The sequence below is a fragment of the Stegodyphus dumicola genome, chromosome 2, assembly GCF_044657685.1.
Source record: "Stegodyphus dumicola isolate Sdum_Otavi_A_Nest chromosome 2, ASM4465768v1".
Classification (NCBI taxonomy): Eukaryota; Metazoa; Arthropoda; class Arachnida; order Araneae; family Eresidae; genus Stegodyphus; species Stegodyphus dumicola.
The window spans coordinates 4,666,111-4,691,164 of NC_140769.1; the positions used below are offsets into that span (position 1 = coordinate 4,666,111).

General features: G+C 33.1%; 1 protein-coding gene across 1 annotated transcript in view; it reads right to left on the reverse strand.

Annotated features, from left to right (window-relative positions):
• RhoGAP1A (Rho GTPase activating protein at 1A) overlaps nt 1-25,054 on the reverse strand; it is a 116,830-nt gene that overhangs the window by 53,111 nt on the left and 38,665 nt on the right. The window contains exons 2-8 of the mRNA XM_085810393.1: nt 9,762-9,841; nt 7,287-7,400; nt 6,374-6,559; nt 5,150-5,257; nt 4,979-5,024; nt 4,777-4,829; nt 4,525-4,644 (exon numbers count right to left, since the gene is read on the reverse strand). Of these exons, the coding sequence (XP_085666519.1) occupies nt 4,525-4,644; nt 4,777-4,829; nt 4,979-5,024; nt 5,150-5,257; nt 6,374-6,559; nt 7,287-7,400; nt 9,762-9,841 (707 nt within the window). The remainder of the gene's footprint in view (nt 1-4,524; nt 4,645-4,776; nt 4,830-4,978; nt 5,025-5,149; nt 5,258-6,373; nt 6,560-7,286; nt 7,401-9,761; nt 9,842-25,054) is intronic.

The following is a 25,054-nucleotide window of genomic DNA, read 5'->3' on the forward strand; positions in this document are numbered from 1 at the left end:
CAAGATGGGTAAAAGCCTTCATTTAACTTCATTTGAGTGACATCATTATCAATCACTATGAACGAATGCTCATTAGAATCCAAGCAATCTGAAACCTACAGTGATTCATGTGTATGAATGGTGATACAGTGGCCCTAACAAACACAATAATTCATGTTATGATAATTCATTATAAAAATTCCAATAAAACACCTTGGTAATGATAAAATTCTTTATTTTCAAGGATGAATAACTTTGATTTTCTACACCACTCACTCGGCAATGCAAATAAATAAAGGGCAGTAACGTATAACAAACAAGTTCTAAAAATGGCAGTAGCAATTTAGTAGCCATAAAATCAAGAACGTTAATCATTTTTAAAGTCTATGATGCACATAGCACATATTCCCACAGTGAGAAGTTGGTGATGCTATTTGCATAAATATTCGGTTACAACCCATTGCAGTATGTATTACTATTCATTTTTGGAATATAATCACCGATTAGCTTTAAGGTAAAAAAAGCCCTACACTTTCAGCAGGATCTACCCATCATTTTGCATAATAATTTTAGAGCAGATGTAACTTATACAGTAGCTGAATTGTTAAATCAATGAAGTTGAGAAGTAGTAGTAGATGACAGTAGATCACTCCAATCAACATTATAGCCTATAAACTTTCTCTGAGATGGGAATGTATTGTACATGGTGTTGGTATACATGGTATTGGTAACTACATCAAAAGGCAGTATATCTTTGAAGAATATATCTACCCCAATATCGATATTAAACACCTGTCATTATTAAAATTCCAACCCCCATAAAATACTGAATAGTTCAGAAGTCAAACAACAAAAATCAGCGTTATATTTACAAAGTTTTCACAGGACTAGTTTCGATGGTTTTACCGAACCACCATCTTCAGCTGCAAAACCGCAAATGAACAAGATAGGAAATAATGATTAGATAAGTTAAGAAAGCCTGGACAAGAATAAGCAAGTGGCGCCATCTGTTGGTAAAACCAGAACTAAAACATAATTTCTTTGAAGGCCGAAGGCAAATTTGGATTGGAATTAGGATCGTTAACTAGAACAGAAAGATTTTTATGAATGTGAAATGCCTCTAGAAAATCCAGTTCTCCAATGGAAGATGTTTTTTGAATAATTTTGGCAGCAGAAAAACTGAAAGTGTGGTTTTCGGACCAACAATGTTGAGCAACAGAAGACTTCTGTGTTTCCTTTTTTCTAACATATGCCTCATGTTCCTTGACGCGAAATTTTAAGGCTCTCTTAGTTTGGCCAATGTAAATTAAACCACACTGGCAAGGAATCCTATAAATACCCCAGGAATTCATATCCGGAATGGGGTCCTTGAGTATGGAACTCGAAATTTTATTGATGGGAGAATAAACAACCCGAAAGTTAAATTTCTGCAAAATATGTGCAACTTTATAGCTAATTGATGGAAAGAAGGGAATGACAACAGAATTTTTATAATCTCCTAAAACAAGATTGTGCCTTTTAGTGTGTTGAGATGAGAATTTTTTAACTGCTTGATTAATAATGTTGGGTGGAAAGCCCCTGTCAATAGCTATTGCTTTTAAATACTTTAGTTCTTCATCAAGGGCTAGTTTGGAGGAGCAAACTTGAAGAGCACGGAAAACATAGGAATAAAATGAAGCAAACTTTTGTTTAGTCGGATGACATGATTTAAAGTGTGGTGGAAGGCAAACCGATGAAGGTTTACGGTAAACCGTAGTACTGAAGTTGGATGTGTTACGTGTGACCAGAATGTCGAGCCCTTCTTTCCATCAATTAGCTATAAAGTTGCACATATTTTGCAGAAATTTAACTTTCGGGTTGTTTATTCTCCCATCAATAAAATTCCGAGTTCCATACTCAAGGACCCCATTCCGGATATGAATTCCTGGGGTATTTATAGGATTCCTTGCCAGTGTGGTTTAATTTACATTGGCCAAACTAAGAGAGCCTTAAAATTTCGCGTCAAGGAACATGAGGCATATGTTAGAAAAAAGGAAACACAGAAGTCTTCTGTTGCTCAACATTGTTGGTCCGAAAACCACACTTTCAGTTTTTCTGCTGCCAAAATTATTCAAAAAACATCTTCCATTGGAGAACTGGATTTTCTAGAGGCATTTCACATTCATAAAAATCTTTCTGTTCTAGTTAACGATCCTAATTCCAATCCAAATTTGCCTTCGGCCTTTAAAGAAATTATGTTTTAGTTCTGGTTTTACCAACAGATGGCGCCACTTGCTTATTCTTGTCCAGGCTTTCTTATCTTATCTAATCATTATTTCCTATCTTGTTCATTTGCGGTTTTGCAGCTGAAGATGGTGGTTCGGTAAAAACATCGAAACTAGTCCTGTGAAAACTTTGTAAATATAACGCTGATTTTTGTTGTTTGACTTCTGAATTAGTATTTATTCGGCGTGTTATTGTGTCTTAATTACTGAATAGTTACAAATTAATTTTGCATAGTTTGCATTCCTCCACTTTTTAAACTATTTCTTAGCAGAAATGCATGGAAGAGATTAATATAAATAAAATTAGCTATAAGTATGCGGAAAAACTTGGCAAATTACAATCACAGAAAAGAAATACAGGGACTTGACTATAGGAAATTTAAATTCTAATTTTTACTATTCAGTAACTTAAATTTTAAAATTACTCATGCAAAAACATTAAAAATCATAATTTGTTTAATTTAAATCTATTAGAACTAAAAAAATTATTTTGGTCAGATCCAGCTTCTTTATTAAAAAAATTTCAATATATAAAGCAACTCAAAAAAGGGAGGCAGTTCTATATCCCCCATTGTACTTGGCCTATTGATGAAATTCAACTTGCACTTTTCAAGACTCGATTTGGATTTAATCATCAATGAAGGCATGGTTTAGAAATTGTGACTTAAACTAGTTTAATTGGTTATTAGAATATGGCAGAGCACATGGGGGGCTATTTGCCTGAAGGGTGATGCCTTCATGGAGGATTTTTTCTAAGGAAAACTGGTTCATATTCACAACTTCGAAAACTAAAAAAAGTATTGATGTAGGCAGCCCATTTACCTGGGTTGAACTTCAAAATAAATTATTATAATTCATCAATTTTCAGTCACTAGTCCACTGGCAGAGCTCATGTAAATTATGAGCAAGATTCTTAGTCTCCAATTTACTACTTTATTTATAAATATTTAAAATATTGTTGTCTTTTCAGACACAAAAAGCAGAACTGAAGTTTTATTAGCTTGCTACTAAACGATCAAGCAAATGAATATTCAGTTACATTTGCTATTATTGTATTCACTTAGTGTTCTTGGAATCTGAACTAAAGATAGGATGATAATGACCCCTTGTGTTCTGGGAAGATAAAATACATGTTTAAATTTTAAGTATTATTCTGTCTGTCTTAAAAGATGAGGTGTCAGAAACATTCTGCAATTTTCAGTGTATGCCTGAGTAGTTCACTTTTAAATGGCTGAGAATTCATCATATGACTTTTAATCTTATGTTACTTTCAAATGTATTTGTATTTTATTGTATGATAATGCATCTTTCCACCAGTCAATAACCATTTCATAAAGTTGCTTCTATTCAAAAAATAAGTATATGTAATTAGTCATCCCACTGTTCTCCAGATATATCTTGTTGTGATTGTTCTTGTCTCCCAAAAATTTAGTTACTCCTCAAAGGAAAAATTTTTGACATGGAAAAGACAAAAGGAATAAATATAACATCTACTCTTAGGTACATGTCAAAAACAGACCTTTACATGCCTTTTCTTTCATTCCCTGTCATACTTGCATTAAGACAGGAAGTTACATTCGTGTAAACTCTACAACCTATTTTTTTAATACTCACTGACTACTTACCTGTCATAAAGTAAATATACACTATAACTTTGAACACTCAAGTTTCGGTCGGAATTTTGATAAAATAGTTGTCAGAAATAGGAACTTGAATGGAAGTCAAACTGAACTATGATTAAAAATATAATACATAAAAATTATTTGGAAGAATAAATGGGTTTACTTTTTTTTTTTTTTTTCTGTTTGTGCACAATAAAAGGGAAAGGTTACAATAAATTAAAAATTTCCCCAAGTGAATTATTCTTGTTGCAAACTGAAAAAAGTACAGCAAAATAAATTTTTGAGTTTCTCCATAAGTTTCTTACTGAATTTTACTACACTTTCTATTTAGGCATAATTTGAGTCATAGAATCGAAGTAGAGAAAACGAAAAAGTCTGATATGTGTCAAAATACCTATGTTAAAACAACGCTACATATAAATCCAATGTATAACCTAAACCGTGCTTTCAAGATATTCAAAATGCAAGAAAAATGAAAGGTCTATCAATCAACTTAGCAGAACGAAAGATATGAACTGTGCTCTCTTTTTTTGGAGGGGGGGGGCAGGGAGTGACTGTACTATATTTTTGATTTCACTCAATAGTATCAAATTATGTTACCGAATGAAATTGTAATTATGCTATTAATAAATTAAATTGACAGGAAAACATATACTTACAGGAAACATGCTTTCAGTGGCTGACACATTAATATCATTTAAAAAACACTGCGTCATTTTTAAAGCTGTTTTCAAAGTTTTAAAATCAGGATGATTCTCTGGCGTATACCTTAGCAAATCCTAGTGGAAAATAGTTTGAAAAACAGACTATTACACTATGTTAACCAAAAAAAAAAAAAAAAAAAAAAAAAAAACTTTAAAGGTTAAAAAATATCAAATTCTCTTGAGACACAAATAAAAAACAGTACTAACATGAAGAACTAATGCATTCTTCTGTACCCTTGCTACAGGCTTATGCAACAGATCTTTAAATAAAAAATAAAAAATAAAAAATTATTCTTGTAGAAATGCAATAAATATAGATAGAATAATACAACTGAAAAGACAAGTTGAAAAATATTTAAATAAATAAAATTCATATAACTTGATAAATGCACTGAAAACTTATAACTACCTTCTAGTGTTGTTGACTGTCCTTGAAGTGCCTTTAATTTGATGGACTGCAAAGAGAAATGACTTATGAAAAAAAGATGTATGTCAGTGTTTATAATTAATTTACAATTTTTAAAATTATAAATAAGCTTACTTTTGCATGTATCAACATTTTTGGTACATTACTACTTACCTTAGTAATTTCTGAAAATTTCGAATTATCAATACTGCATTTTCTTATAGTCTCTATGGCTTTAGAATAATTTTGTAAGAAAGATCCATACACTCCTAACTTACTTGCCTACAAAATAACAGGAAAAACAAAATGAAACTATTGAAAGCAAACACAAAAAGATTTAAAAAAAGTTAGAGATGTTTCCCAATTTCTATAAAAATTCTATCTAAAATATAATCATTAATCATTTTATTAGCAATTAGCTGATAATCAAAATATCTAATTAGCATTGTAGAGCCATTAGGTAGTTTTTTTTTTTTTTTAAGGCAAGAGAGATGAAAAATGAGGAATGCTCTCCCTGGGACTCGAATACGTGCCGAGTGTGCTGACCACTACACCATGAAGGCATGCTAAAAAGGTGGGAGAAATACCTTATATACTCCCCCTTTTAAAGGATGACTGGGGATTAGGGATTCATTCAAATTTTGGTGGTGGGGAATCAACATCCATCACCTTTTTTAATTCGGCACCACTGTAGAGTCATTAGGATTTTTTTTTTTTTTTTTTTTTTTTTTTTTTTTTTTTTAAGCGGGAGCGATGAAAAATGAGCAATGCCCTCACCTGGACTCGAACCACGGACCTCTCGAATACGCGCCTAGTGTGCTGACCACTATATTATGAAGGTATGCTAAGAAGGCAGGAGAAATACCTTATAACATAAGTGTTACTAATTAAGATACAACGACATGCCGAACAAATATTAATTTAGAAGTGAAACAACAAAAATCAGCATTATATTTTCAAATTTTCACAGGACTAGTTTCGATGGTTTTACCGAACCATCTTCCTCAAAAAAAAAAAAAAAAAAAAAAAAAAGGCGCAAATGCTTTTTGCAAATTTTATTTCTTCAAAATAAAATTACTCATGCTTATTTGTTTAGACTACTACATTTCATTCCATGAAACCCCATGATAATATCTGTTTTAACATATAACTTAAATATATAAAAGAATTAAATACACTTAAATAATACAGAAATATTATTTAAAATACATAATTTCACATATAATAAAATATGAAATTAATTTTACCCTCTAATTTACTAAGATACTCCCTCAGACATACCAAAGCATAATATGCACTTAAGTTATGTCTGACTGCTTTGCATTAAAATATATATATTTATATGACATCACAATACAACTTTTTAAGGTCAAATAAATGATTTCAAAAACTAAATACCAGGACTTTAAAATCTTCTCCTATAGATTGACTACCATTCCAACCATCAATCTGTTTCTTCAGACCTTTTAAGAAATTTAGATGGAGACTATGTAGTTCAGGGATCCTGTAGAATATCACATTGAAGTCATCTAATGATAACAATGGTTGGGAAGTTCCTATTGTTGATTTTAAAGCTTTCATATACTAAAATAATAAAATTTTCAAAAGAACGTTAGACATAAATATTTCTAAGATATATACATGAATAATACATTTTGCATTGCATTCTACGAGACTGCTTAAAAAATAAGGATTCAATTATACAAAACAAAATGATTATTAGAATGCTTATTTTTATAATTACCCAGTGCACAACAGTATACAAGATATATAAAACTAGTAAACTGATTCACTGGTATATCATAATATATCAAGAAGAAATAACACTTGTGGCATTTCAAGTCAGAAAATTATTGGCATTTTATTTATGTCAGTGCTTGTATGCTCTCACATCAAGAACATTCAGAAAAAAATTTAATATTTGAGGAATGGGAATATTGTACTAACATTCATGTATTCAAGTTTTTGCACTATTTTTTGATAAGCATGCACATGACAAAAGAAAAAAGCAGAGACGATTACACATAGTTTCATTAAGTTTCTAAACTAAGATATGAATTACATTATAAAAATAAGCAGAAAACTGAGGAATAGACTTATATATAAAATGGTTAAGATAATAAATAAATGCATTAAAAATTGAGTTTAGCCAAAACTTCTGTAAGTGTTGCTTAGATTTTTGGCAGTGGAAGATACAGCAGTCCATTGATACGACAATTTTACACTGCAGTTACAATCAAGATTTTTTAAAAAAGATGCAGTAAAGAAAAATATTTGCAAATAAATGCTAATAATTTATTATTAAAATTACCTGCAGTAGCATGTTTAGGCACTCTATATATACAGTTTCACTATCTGCAATACTACTTAAAATGCATTTGTACATTGCCATTCTCTCTGCTTCAGTTTTACTTGGTTCAGCTGCCTGTAAAAATAAGACATAATAATATAACATACAAAATATTCATTTTAAGTCCACTTTTAACATTAATTATGAAATTAAACATAAAATATGAAACATATCATCAACAACGTTATACAATAAAAAAATATTGTTCACATTTTCAATAAGTTTCATTTTCTCAACAGATCTCCAGAATAATACACATTATATATATACATACACACATATAGATAAATATAAATTTTGAGGTGAAGGAAAATAAAGGTAAACTATATACAGTATAAAGTCTAATCTGGACGTCCATATTCCGGAATGATCTGTAATCCAGACCTCAAAGCTACAAACTTTCTGTGCATGCGCAGCGCATATGCGTTTATGCATGCACATAATACGTTTACGCATGCACGTTTAATGTATAATGGACGGTATAAGCTAGGCTAAAATTATCTAATTATCTATTTCAGTTAATGTTGCAGATTGCGTTGTTCCTTAATCTTCTAATTGGATCTGGCTTGTTTTTTGCAGACTGTTAGAGCAATTTTATAAAAAGTAATCTTGAACTTTCGATTATGTCAAAAAGAGTTTCTGATTCTGGAGCTGCCAAAGGATCTACAAAGCGAAAACATGTTTCGATGTCGATCAAACAAAAAGTGGAATTGCTGCAAAAAATGAATAAAGGCATGAAGAAAGTGACAGGTTAGTGAAAACGAAAAAATTTCGATTGACAAGTTAGTCGGCATTCTCGGCACAGCAATTACAGAACTTGAACAGCGGAACTTTGTAACTGAACAAGAAATTATGTCTGTTTATAGAATTAAAGAGAAAGTATTAGCATATAAAACGAAGCAACTTAAACAACTTACATTGAAAGAAATGTTTAATAAAGTAAACAAATAAATATTAAGCTTTTTTGTTTTTGTAAATTTTGATACCCTTTAGATCATAATTGCTCTTTATTTCATAAATTATGGTTTCATATTTTAATTTTATAATTTCTGCATGCCATCTTACCAGATTTGAACTCATGACCTATAATCCGGAAAAATCCCTAATCCAGAATCACCAAAGTCCGGAATAAAGACTTTAATACTGTATATTAAAGACTATTAAAGACTTTTATACTGTATATATATAGATGTAAGGTATAACAAAATACAATAGCTGATTTAAGAAATAATTGGCGACCTCAAAATTAACTATTCTAGATTTTATGTTCTCCTCCTTAAAGTCATACATTCTCCTGAATTCGAGATCTTTCCATGTTACACACCGCTGCTTGAAAAGGGTAACTAAAACTAAAATTAACCAATCACAGCTTTGAGTACTTTTTGCATCTACTAGGTATAAATACTCTTTGCAAAATAACTATGTCATTCCTTTCCCTAGCTTCTACCCTGCAACCAACTCATTGCTGCTCATGCTGTCCTCTCCAAAATGCTTACTTCATACTTTTAAAACCTGTGTACATGGAAATTATTGGGTTCTCACTATGATTAAAAAATATCTTCTCTACAAAAGGATGATTTTTGATATGCGCGAAAATAAAGATTGCTGATTTGTCGAAATCCAGTTTTGTTATCTTTATCTGTATGCCTTGACCATCAACCATGACGGATATTGAAAGCTGCTAAAAAGTACCCGATTCCTCCTATGCATTAAAATACAACATATATGTATATATATCTTTCTGTTCTAAAGAGCATCTGCACAATATTCTTACTTAGAAGGCTTTAATATTCAGTTAAAGTCTACAATATGTGCATGTAATGACATGGGTTTCCCTTATGAATCAAAACAAGGGCCACCTTGATTGGTGTGGTGATCAACAGTAGTAGCTGCTATATCACTGGGCACAGGTTTGAATCTCAGAGAACATATGGTGTTTGTAAATGTATAGTATCTTTGTGGCATAGGGGTACTTAAAATTATCTGAGCCAAAAGTCTCCACAGGAGATTGATGATAAGGGAAGAAAAATAGAAGATCTTTAGATTTTGTCCATCCCAGAATGATCTGTATCAAAATCAGGATGGAGTTAAGCAAAGTTATACCATGATCAACAAGACGGCCATGATTTTCACCAATAGCAGGAGATGTCCTCTTTCTTTCAGTCACAAAGTCCTCATTTATGTGAGCAACAGCTCGTGCTAACTTTTTCACACTGATTAAATCTCAAGTAACTCTGATTATAGGATTCCCTTCCACTGACTTATTCAACAAGAAGAAAAAAAAAAAAAAAAAAAAAAAAAAAAAAATTTTCTCCAACCCTCCCTTTTTTTTACAAATTTGCATAAAAACTTTCATATTTTTAGTAAAAAATGTCACATGGTCAAAATTATTACACTTTACAAAAATATAATAGCTGATTTTAAAAGCTACGTTACCACATCATTTCTTTTACAAGAAGGTGGAGTAGATGCCCCACCTAGAAAGGAAGTGGATTCCACTGAACTACTGTATACACCTGAAAGGAGAAGAAAGTGGCTTATAATTTAAGTAAAAATTTTTACAACTATTCAAATATGCTTAAAAATGATATAAAAGGCTTTCTTCTAGTACCAAATGTATTTATTAAAATAAGCATAATAAAACATAATAAAATAAGCTAAAAAAAATTCAATAAAAAGGTTATTTTAGCCTTTCTAAGACTCCGTCATTTGAGTCCAGGCAGGAGCGATAGTTCGTTTCTTAGAAGGGTTTGAAAAACTTTCAGTTAAACTTCTATACAAGCAGAACCCTACAGTAAAAATGAAGGATTTCTGTCTCGAATAACGGCAACTGACAAAACGTTGAATTAAAAACTTTCAGAGTTGAAATTGTTCTTAATTCAGTGGAAAAGTACATTCCGCCACAAGACCAAAAATTTCAATATGCTCAATAACTGACGAAATAAATGATAATCTCTGCCTAGGATTACAAAGGAATTATCACGAAAGATAAAGTTTCATGTGGAAAAAGTGTTAACCACAGCATTGAGTGCGAAAAGTGTTAAGAAACTGCATAAAAATGACCTGACTTGCTTACGGATGAGTAATTAATTTTGAAAGAAAAAAAAATTGAGAAAATTGTGATAAGTCTCCAAACAAAGTTCGAGCAAGAAGTTTTGTCTCATCAATTATAAAATACTCAGATTTCAAGGTCTTCCCCAATTATGTCGTTATTTATCTGCACTCGCGGAAACACTCACACCATGGACTTAGGAAAGTCATGAGCCGTAAAATCGGCAGTAATTCACCAGAGCAGATAACTTTGCTTTAATTCACTACTGGTACTGGTTCTTCCCCAAATGAAATAGCCCCTGCGTGGAAACGATTTTCCTCTTTGGAAGAGCAGTTAGTTATCCAAGACATTCAAGCATTAAATAAAAATAGGGTTACACAGAAGGAATGTAAGCAGAAATTGCCTAGAATACAATTAAGCTGAAAGAAAAATATCAGACTAAGTACATTCCATGTCTGAATATTTACTTTGTTCTATTCCGATGGCCATTATCTGCTCAAAGGTAACATGACCGTGATAGTAACTGGCAGAAACAAAATTACGTGCAATTTTGTTTGTTACTCTGACGATCAGCATGCGGTAGTTTGATATCGATTAAATGAATACACAGATAATATAATTTGAAAAATTTAATTTTTCATTAATAAAAAAACGTGTTATTGTATGATTTATATTCTAAAATCCAATTGTGTTTTGAAAATTCAATTATTGTTTATTGAAGCAAATCGCACTTTAGGAGGCAAAAAGCCGCAAGTGTCCCGCAAGTCAGTTTTAAAGACGTCGGCTCGCGAGAAGGAGTTTGGCAATGCGTGGTAAATACACCTGATTTTTGGAACTATTCCGCACCTCACTACACAGTATTAACTGTTGCCATAAAAAGAGGATTAATAAAGCACGATCTTTTTTTTCCAATCTATAAAATCAATATTAGGAAAAAAAAACTTTCAAACAGTTAGCGCAACAACCTCTGAAATATGGATTCACGATACATTTTTCGTGCAATACATATAGCTGCAACTCCTATGAAAGAACCTCATCAAAGCATAAACAAATGAAATGCAAGAAAATTTAAAAAACGCCAGTCAAAAGGTTGGGGAGAGAAATCTTTGAAGCGTCAGAAAGAAGCTCCAATTATTAAAATATTCCATCAGGCAACTGGACTAAATGATCGTCTACGCGTAGAACTGGAAATTCAATTATATTCTCAAGTTTCGCTTTTATTACGTCACAATGAAAAAAAAAAAAAGCACACGCCTCAGCGATGGCAGTGGGATACAAAGGAATAATTATTTGGGCTATTTTTAATGTAAACAAAGAACAAGATTTTTCGGAGAATAGCACGCTTTTAAACGCATCAATCCCAAGAAGGAAATGCCGAAGTTAAAAAAAAAAAAAAAAAAAAAAAGTAACACGCCGTTTATTATTTGCCGAAAGCAGGGCTATTCAGATAGAATCGAATGTTAATCAAGATAATTTCAAATCACGTCAACACTGATAAGATACTGCGATCGCATTAAAGCATTGCACCTTTAACTTCTCAGACTTTAAACTAACTACACGAGGGCACTCACTATCCATGCATAGAAACAAATAATTATGAGAATTACGAGACAGCGAAGGGAAAAAATTACTCTAACTGTGAAAAGGAATGGATAAATTATAAAATGAAATGGATGATAGAAAAATTTAAGTGAATTTGCCAAAAATTCAAAAATTACGTTAAAATCTCATATAAACTTCATTTAAAAGAGGGAACTTCTACGGTAGAGGAATAAAAATGGTGTGAAAATAACAAAATTAGAACCTTGGAACTATGATTCCCACCAACGTCGAAGAAAAAGCTATACTTCTCCTTTCTGTTTCATACCGTAACATATTTTGTAAGAAAATGTAGAAAATCGTCCAATAGATTTCTTTTTATCATTCTTGTTTTAAAAGCGGGCAAGGAGTTAGTTTTATAATCAGTGAAAATTTGAAACTTTACACACAATATATTCTCAGATGTTGAAATTTTAAAAACATGGAAGTCAAACAGTCGGAAAAAACTCAGCGCTATCAGAAATTACGTTAAAAATTTTGCTCTCTATCCGATGGTGAAAACAGCAAATTCGAGATTTTCAGTCTGTTCATTAAACGAAATTATATGTTAAAAACCGTTTAAACATTAAATTTAAAAAACATAAATTTCGAAAAAAAATCGTTTCACTGCATTATATTGTCATCCACAAACAATGAGCAAATAAAATTATAACTCGACAGCTTATCATGAAGTAGGTAAAATATCGATGACGTACCTTAGCGACAAACACCTTTTTTTTTCCCCCCAGTTTTATATTACGCCCAAAGAGGCGCTTTTTTTAACGTTTTGTGTGTTATCTTTATTTATTAAACATCATGAACTTCGCACTTAAACCACAAAATTCACAGCAATATCACAAAATTTTTAAAAAGCAGATCTTTAGAGTTTCCTATACATCACAGTCTCACAGGCTGGAAATAAAAATAGTTCTCAAACCCCTCTCCGTACAGTGCTGTCATTGCTCGTTTTGCAATCGTTGAGTTTCTTAATCAAAACTCATAAATTCTTTACAAAATAGGAAATAGATAATATAACAAATTCCAAATTTGGGCTTCCAGATGCCCGTATTCGGGTGACGATGCCCGTTATTCAAAATTTGATGGCCAAAACGAAATTAATAATAACACTTCTGGGCTAACGCCCTTTGGGCTAAGTTCAAGAAGCATAAAAATGTACGAACATATTAACCTGCCTTATAAGTGTAACGGATATTTTTGGTTTCACTATACCTTTCTCAAAAAGCAAATTTAAGCAGCGTTTCATTTGTACCATATGTAAAAAAAGCTGTACACATCCTAAGTTTTGTAGTATCTTTTCCGTTTAGGGCAATACGCCCCCAACTTTCTACAAAACCAGATATGCACTAACGCTCTGCCTATTGGCTGTTTTTCTCTATTATTAAATGATGACGAATCTGTAAGTACGTTCCTCGCACTGAGGATAAACGGCGGCACTTAGAGCTATCAAAATTTGAACACACGTAGTCCTCCACCAGAATAAAAGAGAAGGCAGAATTTTGAATTTCAGATTTGTTTTTGATTTATTTCATATTCTGTGCAAATTTAATAAATTCTGAATTAACAAACATGGCAATTAATAATTCGGCAATTCAAAAGAAATGCACTCACTACCACTGCCCAATATAAAATAATTTTATCTTCCACGCGACAGTTTTTTTGTCACTTGGCAAAGAGTATGATAATTAGTTTTTATTTCGAATTTAATCTGGTACTTACGTGTTATCGCAACCAGGTTAGTAAATGTCGCCAAACTTTCGGAATGCGCCAAATTCTGGCAAGCATGCATACCATTCTATAGGCAACCAGGCTCACAACAATCCGTATACGTTCTCTTCGCTGTATTTAAAATTTCAGCAATTTTTATAAATCGTGATATTTTAAAATATGTGCTTGTGGAATTTAGCAGCAATGGAAGAAATTGCGGTAAAATTTCTACAGTAATATAAAATTTTGCAGCAAAACTTCTAAAACGAGGAGTTCGCAATGCCGTCTCTGGAATTCTCTGAGGTTTTTTTAAGCGAAAACAGATCATTGTGCACTTGAAGAATGGCCCAAAAAAATTACAAAAAAATACGGACACAAATATAAGTGTTTTATTAAAAAAAAATATCATGTAATCCTTATTTAAGAATTAAAACTTGTGTTTAAAATTGCTAATGCGTGCTTTCTTTCCATATGTTGATGTCTGCCGGCTAAAGATAAATATCAATAACTTGGAATTTTTTTTTTTTTTAAATCGCGAAAACCACCAACTTCTTTCCATATGTAAGAAATGGCGATATTTCGCCAAGGTGGTGGCGCTAATATCTTTAATCTTTATCTATTATTAAGTCTTTATCTATTATTAATTTATATTTATTAAGTATCTTTAATCTGTTTGTTTTATCGTACTGCAACACCGGAGTACCTGGTTGCTAGGACCTAACGTCATCGAGAAATTAAATACTTTCGAATATATCACTGAAGAATTTATCAGCGATGAGAGTTTCAAAGTATGAAAAAATAATTAATAGCATCCGCAGCACTAAGCATCCTCAAAAATAGAAAAACTGCTGAGCTGGTGAAGAAAACATATATCCAGCTGTTAACTGAAAAGTGTACGCAAAATACAGCATGTAAAGGCAGTACGAATCTCAATGAGGCACCATAACCCAAATATAGGTTTGGTTTGGTTTATTTGATTATGGCAAAAGACTCGAGGGCTATCTGCGTAAGGGAAGGAATGCCTTCGTGGAGGAGTTTCTACGGGAAACTGACTCGTATACACGTTACACATGGGGAAAACTACGAAAACGCTCATGCAACCAGCCCGTTCGCGGGTTTCGAACCTCAAACCGAACTACCAGTATTCAGCGTCTTTACCGCTTGGCCGCTGATGGGCAACCAAAATACAATATTTACAAAACTATTAAAAAAATGGGGAAAAGGCAAAAATGGGCTTACAAAACTGTATTCCTGAGGAGTTAATTATTCCTATGATTATTACTAAAGAGGTTTCCAGCAAATATTTTTTGAAAACATTAAAGAGTTATAATAGTTTGTCTGTAAAAACCGGGGCATTATGAATTTCATCTGTTCATTCTGCTATTTTTCTAATTGCATCAAATATGGGATATTCAGAATATATGTCTTTCATTTTCTTAATAATTTTTGGGAATCACTAAAAGGTCGAGAAACGCTTTCGAGTGGTTTCTAGGAAGTCGGCTTGCAGAATTAGAATTTGAGTTGAGTAATGAATGAATACCGTCGGCAACGCCCTCTACCGACGATATAGAGAAAACACTCAGTTCAACGCTCGCGAGCAGTAGAAGTAAGCTGTTATTGTTTGAACTCACGGCCCTAAATTTTAAAACTTTTTAATGTAATTCCATTTCCTGTCTGTTAATGTCAGGTGTTAACAAAACGTTATTTAAAATTAACTCCCGATTTTTTTTTTTTTTTTAAGGATCAATACAGGAAAATTGGTGCCCTACTCGCGGCAGCAGTATAGTGTTGCAGAATGCGTTGAATTCACCTCTGTTTCATGATAGGTTATTGATGTTGTGATAGCCATTTTGTTCTCATATATGAAAGGAATGGATCTTTTTTACTCCAGAGGTGCATTGCTAACATTTACCCCGATCTGTATAATTAAGATAAGTAATCTTAACTTAAAACCATTGAATAATATTTGATTATTTGTAGTATTAGAATTTTAATTGATACCAAGTTTTGATAAATGTGTGAATTATAAGCAATGTGAACCAGTACTGTTTATTTCCAGTTATTGCAAAATTGATTTCTTTTGTATGACACTAACTTATCAATGATATCTAAGAACTGAAAGACGAATTTAAAAACACTTAAAATTAGAATATTAAGCTTTAACAGTAATAGTGTGAACTTTAACTGAGACTTTACGACAGTGTTTAAATTTCGCAAAAGACAAAATGTCCTTTTTGGGTAGGAGAAGAAAAGAACATTTAAAAACTTCTTGCTTTTGAATCGGAGTTGGTCGTGGCAGACAATCTAAAAGTGATAAAATTAAAAGAATTCATAACAAAATATAATCTCAAGAAAGACTTGAGAAACAAGCTGAATTAGAATGTATTGTTCAAGAAGATGCTGCTAAGAAAGAGAAATTACAAAAAGAAAAAGAAGAAGAGTGAGCCTATGCATTGGAAAGCTTGAAACTTGAAGTTCAAAAGACACCCCTCTCCACTATAGCAGGTCCTGTTGTTGAAGTTGAAAAAAACAATTCGGATATCTTGAGAGAATTTTAACTAAATATGATCCTAAGGATAATGACATGGCCTTGTTCCTAAATCTTTTTGAGAGACAGCTGAGATTTTTAAAGTTTCTAGAAGAAATTTGGGTTCCGTATTTAGTGGGATCGTTACCAACAGAAATTGGAAAATTGATTGCTCGTGAGCCAGAAGAGGAATAAAGAGATTACCAAAAGATGAAGGATATAGTAAGCTCACCGCTGATAAATTCCGACAACATTTCGCTCTACATAGGAAGAAAGCAGAAAGTACTTGGCGTGGTTTCTACTTTGAAATGACCAGTTATTTTGAAAATTGGCCTTGAGAATTACATATTACAAAATTTGATGATTTAAAGCTACTTAACATAGCTGACCAGATTAAAAAGGGAGTTTCCCAAAAAATAAGAGATCACTTTTTGGACTTTTAGCCGAACTTAAACTCGCCTGCAGAATTAGAAGAAAAGTTGAACACTTACGATTGTTTACATAATTACCAAAGTAAAGTTGCAATCTCATCAACTCGAAGGAAAAACTTCCAGTTCCGAAGGTGATATTGTAAGAATCTGAAGTTTCACTAACGTTTATTTTGTTTTAAAACTATACTATCCTTATTTTCCACTTCCAGCCAGAATTAAACGCGTTAACTTTTTAATGCAAATTGTACTTGCTAACGCCCAAGTATTTAAGTTGTGGCTTCTCGCCAAGAACGGGGTTAGATAGAGAGAAAGTGAGCCGCCTTGCCACTGCATTCCGCACGAGTTTTCAATCAGCTGCTGTCTACCTTTAAGGCCTGAGGTTTAGTCCTCTCGATATTTAAAACGTATTGTAGTTTTCAGCAGTTTGTGTACTACATACGTAATAATTTAAAAGGCCAGTCTTAGTCTTGTGTAAACTATAAAAAGTCAGCTCTTATTTAAAATTTTAGTTTTATATTTTTACGTTCAGACCACAAGTGGTTGGTCTCTGTATCCCGAAGTGCGGGAGCACCTGTAATATTGTGGAAAATGAAGGGTAAAGTTAACTCTTCCTGCTTGTGTCGTCCATTTCACACATATTTGAACATAGCTTGAGGAAGCTCCCTGTTCCCATTCAGGACACGTCATATTTCCAAAGCAGATCAAGAGACATACATGCCCCGATAATATCACAAAATCCACGCCAGTGAAGAAGACACAGACCAATGTAGCAGATAAAACAACCTTCTTTATGCTATGGTTGTGGCAAAGTTGGATTTATTAAATCAAAATGTCTAGATTGTCAGCACTTCACGAGTTTAACCTCCGCTCGTTTTGGCAATATTTGTATAGAAAATTTAGGCAACATTAAAACAACTGAAGAGATGAATATCTGCATCAATGGAATATATGACACAGCTTGAGCTGATAGTCGAGCAAGTACTTCAATCGCTGGCGAAAAACTGTACCAAATCTTGAAAGAAGATGGAGTAAAGTTCGAGAAATCCTCTTGCATTGTTTGTTTCGTTGATGGCAGACAAATAACGAAATGCGTTTACATAACTTGTGTGAAACTTGGCCTTGAAGAACGGATCTTTCCTTTGACACTGATAGTTCTTCCTGATGCTACAGAAAATCGAATACTGCTAGGAGAAAACTTCCTATAGGAAGCTAGAGTAGTTTTAAATATTCGAGAACAAAAGTGGTTTTTTGGTGACAATCTAAATAAATGTTTACATTTGTTGAAAGTGTTCAAGTCCAGTCCTGTGACATGTTAACAAATCCTTGCTTCTACGTCCAGACGAAGGTGAAAATCTAACCGAAAAGCAGCGAAAACGATTGAATGCCTTATTGGAAAAATACGAAACTACATTCTCTCCGGGGGGGGAGAGGAGAACCAAATCCTTACATCGAGCACCGAATCGATACAGGTGATTCACCTCCAGTGGCTACAACCTCTTACAGGCTACCTCCAGCAAGAAAGGAGATTTTGAAGAAAGAAATTGATGCACGTACTGCATCAAGCATAATCGAAGAGTGTGGTTCATCATACGCAGCACCCATTATTTTAGCTCCCAAGCCGAACGGTGACTTTCTATTATGTACTGACTACAGAAAACTTAATTCTGTAACTAAGTGTGGCCCATACCCAATGCCTCGTATGGATGAACTTCTTCATAATGCAAAGCAAACTAGATGCATGTCTACCATAGATTTAAAATCAGAGTATCACCAAATTAAGACGTACACTCCAGACTGCCTTTGTATATCCGTTTGAAAACTATGAAATAGCTGATATTAAAGATCCAAACATGCCTCTTGGAACGTATCACACGTCTGCCCTCCAACCATTTAAAGAAATCTCAAATGAAACTTGAGTCAGTCTATCCTCTTAAGAAAAGAGAAAGACCAAGAAAGAACATTTTTAAGAAGGATTCGCAAAAGAACCAACCACACAACTCTTCCTCTGGCTACTCACCAAGACGTCTTCGTAGCCAGGCGGGGAGACTGTAACGAATCAATATAGTAGGCAACGCCCTCTACCGACGATATAGAGAAAATACTCAGTTCAACGCACGAAATGAGCTGCAGAAGTGAGCAGTTATTAATTGAACTCACGCCCTGAACTTTAAAATTTTTTAATGTAATCCCATTTTCTGTTTTATCATTTTCTGTAAGTTAGGTGCTAATAAAACGTTATTTAAAATTAACTTCTGATTTTTTTTTAAGGATTAATACAGTTGTTTTCGGATTTCTAGGGACCTTGTTCTTCGGCACAGATTTTTGAGTGCTATTCATAAATATTCGAAGTTTTCCCCAGATCACCTTTTTTCATTCCCAGTTGAGAACACTTGTCAGGATAGGTAGAAAGTCTCATGAGCTTGGCTCACTCCGAAGTTTGGGGCTGCCGCCGGCGGCATCTTAGGATTTTCCAGAGCTTTCTTTCTTCTTGACATTCATAGGATTTTGGAGGCACTGCTGATAATTTGTCGTGCAAGGGCTCCACAGATACAGGAGGTTAATTTTGAAATCATTAAGCCTCGCATTCAACATTTTTGCGGGCTACAGCACAATTAATGCACATTGGAACAAGGTCACTGTCGTCCAAGCACGGACAGAAATATTGGCAGTTGTGGCATACTGCCTTTAGATTTGTAAGAATCTACCAAAATATATATAGAAAAGGGGAGGTTACTTATATCATAAATATGCTCAATTCCAGTTACGTTAGCTAATTGTACCTAGAAAACAGGCGTTGTTATCCTAGTTCTGAATAGATATAAAGGTCAGACTCAAAATAAAGAAGCCTTAGGTGAGAACCGCATCTTTAATTACATCTGTTAGACAGTCGGATGGAATTCCTCTAAGCACAACCTTTAAGCTAAGGAGTAATGTACAACAAAATGTTGTATGTTGTTGTTTTCCAAATAAAGAGTGATATTTCGATGATTTTCAGGCTAAATAGGAAATATTTTTAGGAATTCTTGAGGTAGTCTAATATCTCAACTTCTGAACAAAATCACTGAATTTAAATGGTGGTATAATCATAATAGGTTTGACTCTTACGTTTTTCATTTACAATAACCTGGGTGATGTTGCTAACTTCCATATTATCATCAACAGTATTGTTGCGTTTTTACGGATTCGTGGATTCGGAGTGACTGACAACAACACTTGATGAAGAATCGAAACACAATTTATCTTAGGCAGTATTACTCACAAAATCATGTTTACAGTCGTCGAAAAACTACGGCAAAAACGCTGACACAATCAGCAACACAGCCTTCACGCTATAATGGTGAAGACAGATTCACGGCAAAACACCAAAGTATATCTCCCGAATCGGTCGATCGCTCTCGGAATTCAACACACTCGACGACGCACTATGATTACTGACGGTACACTCGACAGCATCAACAGTGGCATATTGCCAAATCTGGCAACCCTGCCTTCCCTTGTCATTTTCTGGCAACCCTAAACTCGCCTTGCGGAGAAACTATCTTACCGCAGCTGGACATTTTGTAACAATATTATCCACGCTGCTATTAACATTTCCAACGTTACTAATAACCTGGTTCAGTGCTATAAATTTATTTACAGTATTTGCAATATTTACAGTATTTTTAAAATTTTCCTGAGGCTACCATCCACAATAGCCCTTTTCTCCTTACTACGTTCCTTGTTTTTCCCAGAACTAACAGCTGCATTCAAGGGGGCATCAAACGACATTTCCATACCATTTTTGACAACTTTCGAAAATGCCATTTTATGACTTTTTAGATTTAACAACAATAAAATGAAATTTAATAATAAATTTGTTACGTACCTTAGAGATAAATTTAAAGATCCGCCTTGTACAAAATAAGCATTGAAAAACAACAGATGCTAGACAGCAAGCCTCAGAAGTTATTATAAACGATGTGCTGCCTTATAAATATTTGTAAAAATTAACTTTTAGCAGTAGCGTTTGGAGAAATTTTACGAAAATATGAATGAAACGTGTACAAACAAATCAGAATGTAGCGATACACACAAATGCGCACAGCCGAAAGGAAAGCAAATAAATTAAAAAATTAATAAGTAGTATGATCTGTGACTAAAAATTATAAAGTTAAATTTTCTGATTATTAAACAATTCTAAAAGTAGAGTATGTAAGGAACATAGAGAGTGACAACAAAATTTTTGAACACTTGGTTTAAAGTTCTGTAATAATTACAGACCAACTATTTTTATCAAAACCACTTATCTGTTCCAGTTCCATGCATCATATACAGATTTTCTGCTCTAAGACTTACGAGGAACATTTAAATATAAATAGGAATTTACTAACTACACTTCTAAATACAATGAGAAGTTTTACACTCTAATTTTCCACGTAGTCACTTGCCACTGCAATACATTCGTTCAAGCGTCTAAGAAGTTTCTTAACTCCAGAAGCATAAAAAATGTTTTGACCGCCTGTCGATCCATTCTTGCAGAGCGTCAACCACAAGCAAATTAGACTTAATTTTCCTCCCTCCTAAAATTTCTTTAAATATACGAAAGAGATGAAATTTAAACGGTATTAAATGCGGGGATGAGGCAAGACATCCCCAAGCAGTGTGAAGGCAACCATTGCCATGTATGAAACAAACTGAATTCTGAAGAACTATCTGCTTAGAATGATTCGCTGTCTTCACTCAACAGTGATATTTCTTTGTTCTGAGAGAAAAAAAAAAAAAAAAAATCGAAGTAAAAAAATTCCTTTTGAATCCCTACAGAAATTGGCTGTAATTTTTCCAGGTAAAACGAAGTTCTAGCTTTCCGTGCTGGCGGAAAACTTAAAAGCAGCCACTGCATGTCTATTCGTTCCTGACTCCCGACAAGGAGCATTCAAAGAGGTATTCAAATAGATGCCATATGGAGAAGAAGCAATGCAAAAATCTACAGGACGTATGGGTATTCAGACATCATGAATTTTATCAGACTTCTAAGATTAGGATAGTCTGGTCACATAATCGGAATTTCCGGCAACAGAATTACAAAAATATCACGTACAAGCCAATAAGTAATAGAAAGACAGACAGACCGAAACTCGGATGTCTAGACTGTCTGGAGAGTGACATTTTTAAGACTAAGGCCAAAAGTATAACAGCCTGGAATGAAATCCTGAAGAAGAACTTTGAATTCAAGCTAACGCGAGTTAGAAGAACAGTTTGCAAGTAGTTTACCCTGAAACTCTTAGAAGAGTCATTAGGCCACATGGATACAGTGAGCGATCAACGAGAAGTGAATTTTTCGTCAACAAAAACAAGGAAAATACGCCTGCGTTTGCAAAATCTATGACAAGCAAAGATTTATCATATTAAACTAATGTTACAATAGCAACAACTCACAGTTTAATACATTTAGGTCCTTAGGTCCAATGGATGAAACGCTGTGTGATGCTTATAAGCCGAAAGCCGAATAAAAAAAAATGAATCCGAAAACATAATTTTTTATTGTAAAACATGGGGGGTTAAGGCATAATACATAGTTTGGAGATGTTTCACTGCTTCTTGGAATGAAGCATACAGTTTGTATTGAAAACAATATGGATGAGAAAAAATATACAAATATTCTTAATGGAAGTTTGAAAGCATGTGGAAGAGACCTTGGAATGAAAAATATACTTAAAGTTCTATCAAGATAGCGATACTAAACAGGGAGCCTAAAATGTTCACTCGTGGTTACTAAACAGCTGTCCTAAAACTGTCAAAACTTCTATATATTCTCCGGATTTAAATCCTATCGAACACATATGGAATTGTAGAAAGAAAAAGGAAACATGATATTTTTTGAAAGAAAGACTAACGGAGGATTAATACAAAATAGAAGATTCTTAGGCCAAAAAAAATTAGTTCAATCCATGTCAAAGTATATATAAAGTGTAATTTCAGGTAAAGGATATCCCAAAAAGTATTAAATGTCCCATTATTTTGCGTTGTTATTAAATATAATCTGGTCGTTCAAAGCATCCAAATATTTATGTAATTTCATTTGCAGACTTTTCGAATATTTTCTTTTTAAAAACTAAAAACACTTTGAATAATTTTTTTTTTCCGAAGCAAGCAGGTGTTAAAAAAAGGTGATCAATGGTATAGGTGAAGGAAAAAAAGTATTTTGCTAGTATTTAGTAACTAATATTTGCAAATAATTCTGGAAAACGTAAGTGTCTGAAAACAAATGTAAGCCACCATATTATTTATCCATGGGCGAACTAGCAGACGATCAGTAAAATCGTTGAACACTAGTAGTTCTAACCTGGTCTCAATTCCAGGCCGAATGGGTTGGCTGCATGAGCATTTAGGTGGTTTTCCCCATGTGTAACCTGTACACGAGTTAGTCTCCCTTACAAAGTCCTCCACGAAGTAATCAGTAAGCTTTGCCATAAACAATTAAACTAAACCAATGTTTATACTTGATGGTGTTGAAAGAAAATATTAATCCAAAAAGAAAAAAAAAAGACTAGCACTTTTACTACGAAGGAAAAGTGAAGATACAAAAGCTCCGTTTCTGGAATATTTCAAAATAGATTTAAAACTCTTACAAAATTTTTTACACATTAATGATTTAATGAAAAGCTATTTATTATTTTAGTTTCGATTATCTGGACAGATCAGGAATAACTACAGTGTCTCACAAAAGTGATGGGACACTTGTGCTTTACAAAAGGAAACTGCAATAAAATAAATTTAAAAAATATGTAAAATTTTTTGTGGGTGTGTTTCATACTTAAATTTAGTAACAATTATTACATAACATACATTTTCTCAAAATATTAATTTAATAAAAATACAATTGTTTAGAACGGAGCCGAAAATGGCTCACTTAAGTGATGGGACACTACGTACTATGCATCTAAAATCGTCTAAAGTAAGCAATAAAAATATCTTTTGGGGAATTTATTTTTACTCAAAAGCAATTGCCAATAATTTATAAAATCGTCTGCAGTATTTCTCTCCAGTTTGTTTTGGAATTTTTGTGTTTTTTAGCTCTGTGCAGCCATGAATGCTAAACGAAAATAAACTTTGCCTGGAATTCGAAAATTAGTTATTAATTTGCATATTGAACGTGGAAAATCTATTAGAGAAACTACTGAAACAGTTAACTTCAGTCATTCAACAGTTTTCAATATCATTAAACGATATAAAAAGAATCATATGATTCAGGATAAAAGAAGACCTGGCCGACCATCAAAGCTATCTAATGGAATAAAGCGAATTATCGTTCGAATTATTAAAAAAAATCCAAGAATGAGTGCTCCTAAAGTTACTGCTGATTTACAAGCATTATATGGAGTAACTGTTAATCCTGAGACTATTAGAAGAGTATTTCGATCTGCTGGATATCACGGTAGAGTAGCCAGGAAAAAATTCTTCGTAAGTGAAAAGAATAGAAACCTCAGACTGGCTTTCGCAAAATCCAACATAAATAAGAATTCTGATTACTGGAATGAAGTTATATTTGCTGATGAGAGTAAATTTAACATATTTGGTTCTGACGGTAGAATCTTGGTGTGCAGAAAACCCAGGGAAGAATTTCGCAAACAGAACTTGGTGCCAACAGTAAAGCATGGTGGAGGAGGAGTTATGGTATGGGGGTGTATGTCGTCCGCTGGAGTTGGTAATCTTGTTTTTATTGACAGTATAATGGATCAGTACAAGTATATTGACATTTTAAATCAAAATTTGAAATCTTCAGCACGAAAATTGAACCTTCATAACGATTTTAAATTCTACCAGGACAATGACCCCAAGCACAGTGCTTTGAACGTTAGACTGGCTGCTGTATAACTGTCCTGAAATAATAAAAACACCCCCACAATCTCCACAATTAAATCCCATAGAGAATATTTGGCAAGAATTGGAATCAAGAATTCGCAAACACACCATTTCTTCAAAACAACAATTAAAATCGGTGCTTCAAGAATGGGGTAAAATCACTCCAGAAATCACAAAAAAATTAGTCGAATCCATCCCAAGAAGATTAAATCATGTTTTAAAAGTAAAAGGAAATCCAACAAAATTTTAAAACCTTTTAAAAAGTAAAATTTTTGGATAAATATTTGATGGAAAAGTAAGTGTCCCATCACTTATGTGAGCCATTTTTTGCTCCGTTCTAAACAATTGTATTTTTATTAAATTAATATTTTAATATTTTGAGAAAATGTATGTTATGTAATAATTGTTACTAAATTTAAGTATGAAACACCCACAAAAAATTTTACATGTTTTTTTAATTTATTTTATTGCAGTTTCCTTTTGTAAAGCACAAGTGTCCCATCACTTTTGTGAGACACTGTATTTACTACGAACAGCCTAAGAATGACTAAAAAAGATGATTGAAATTAATTTG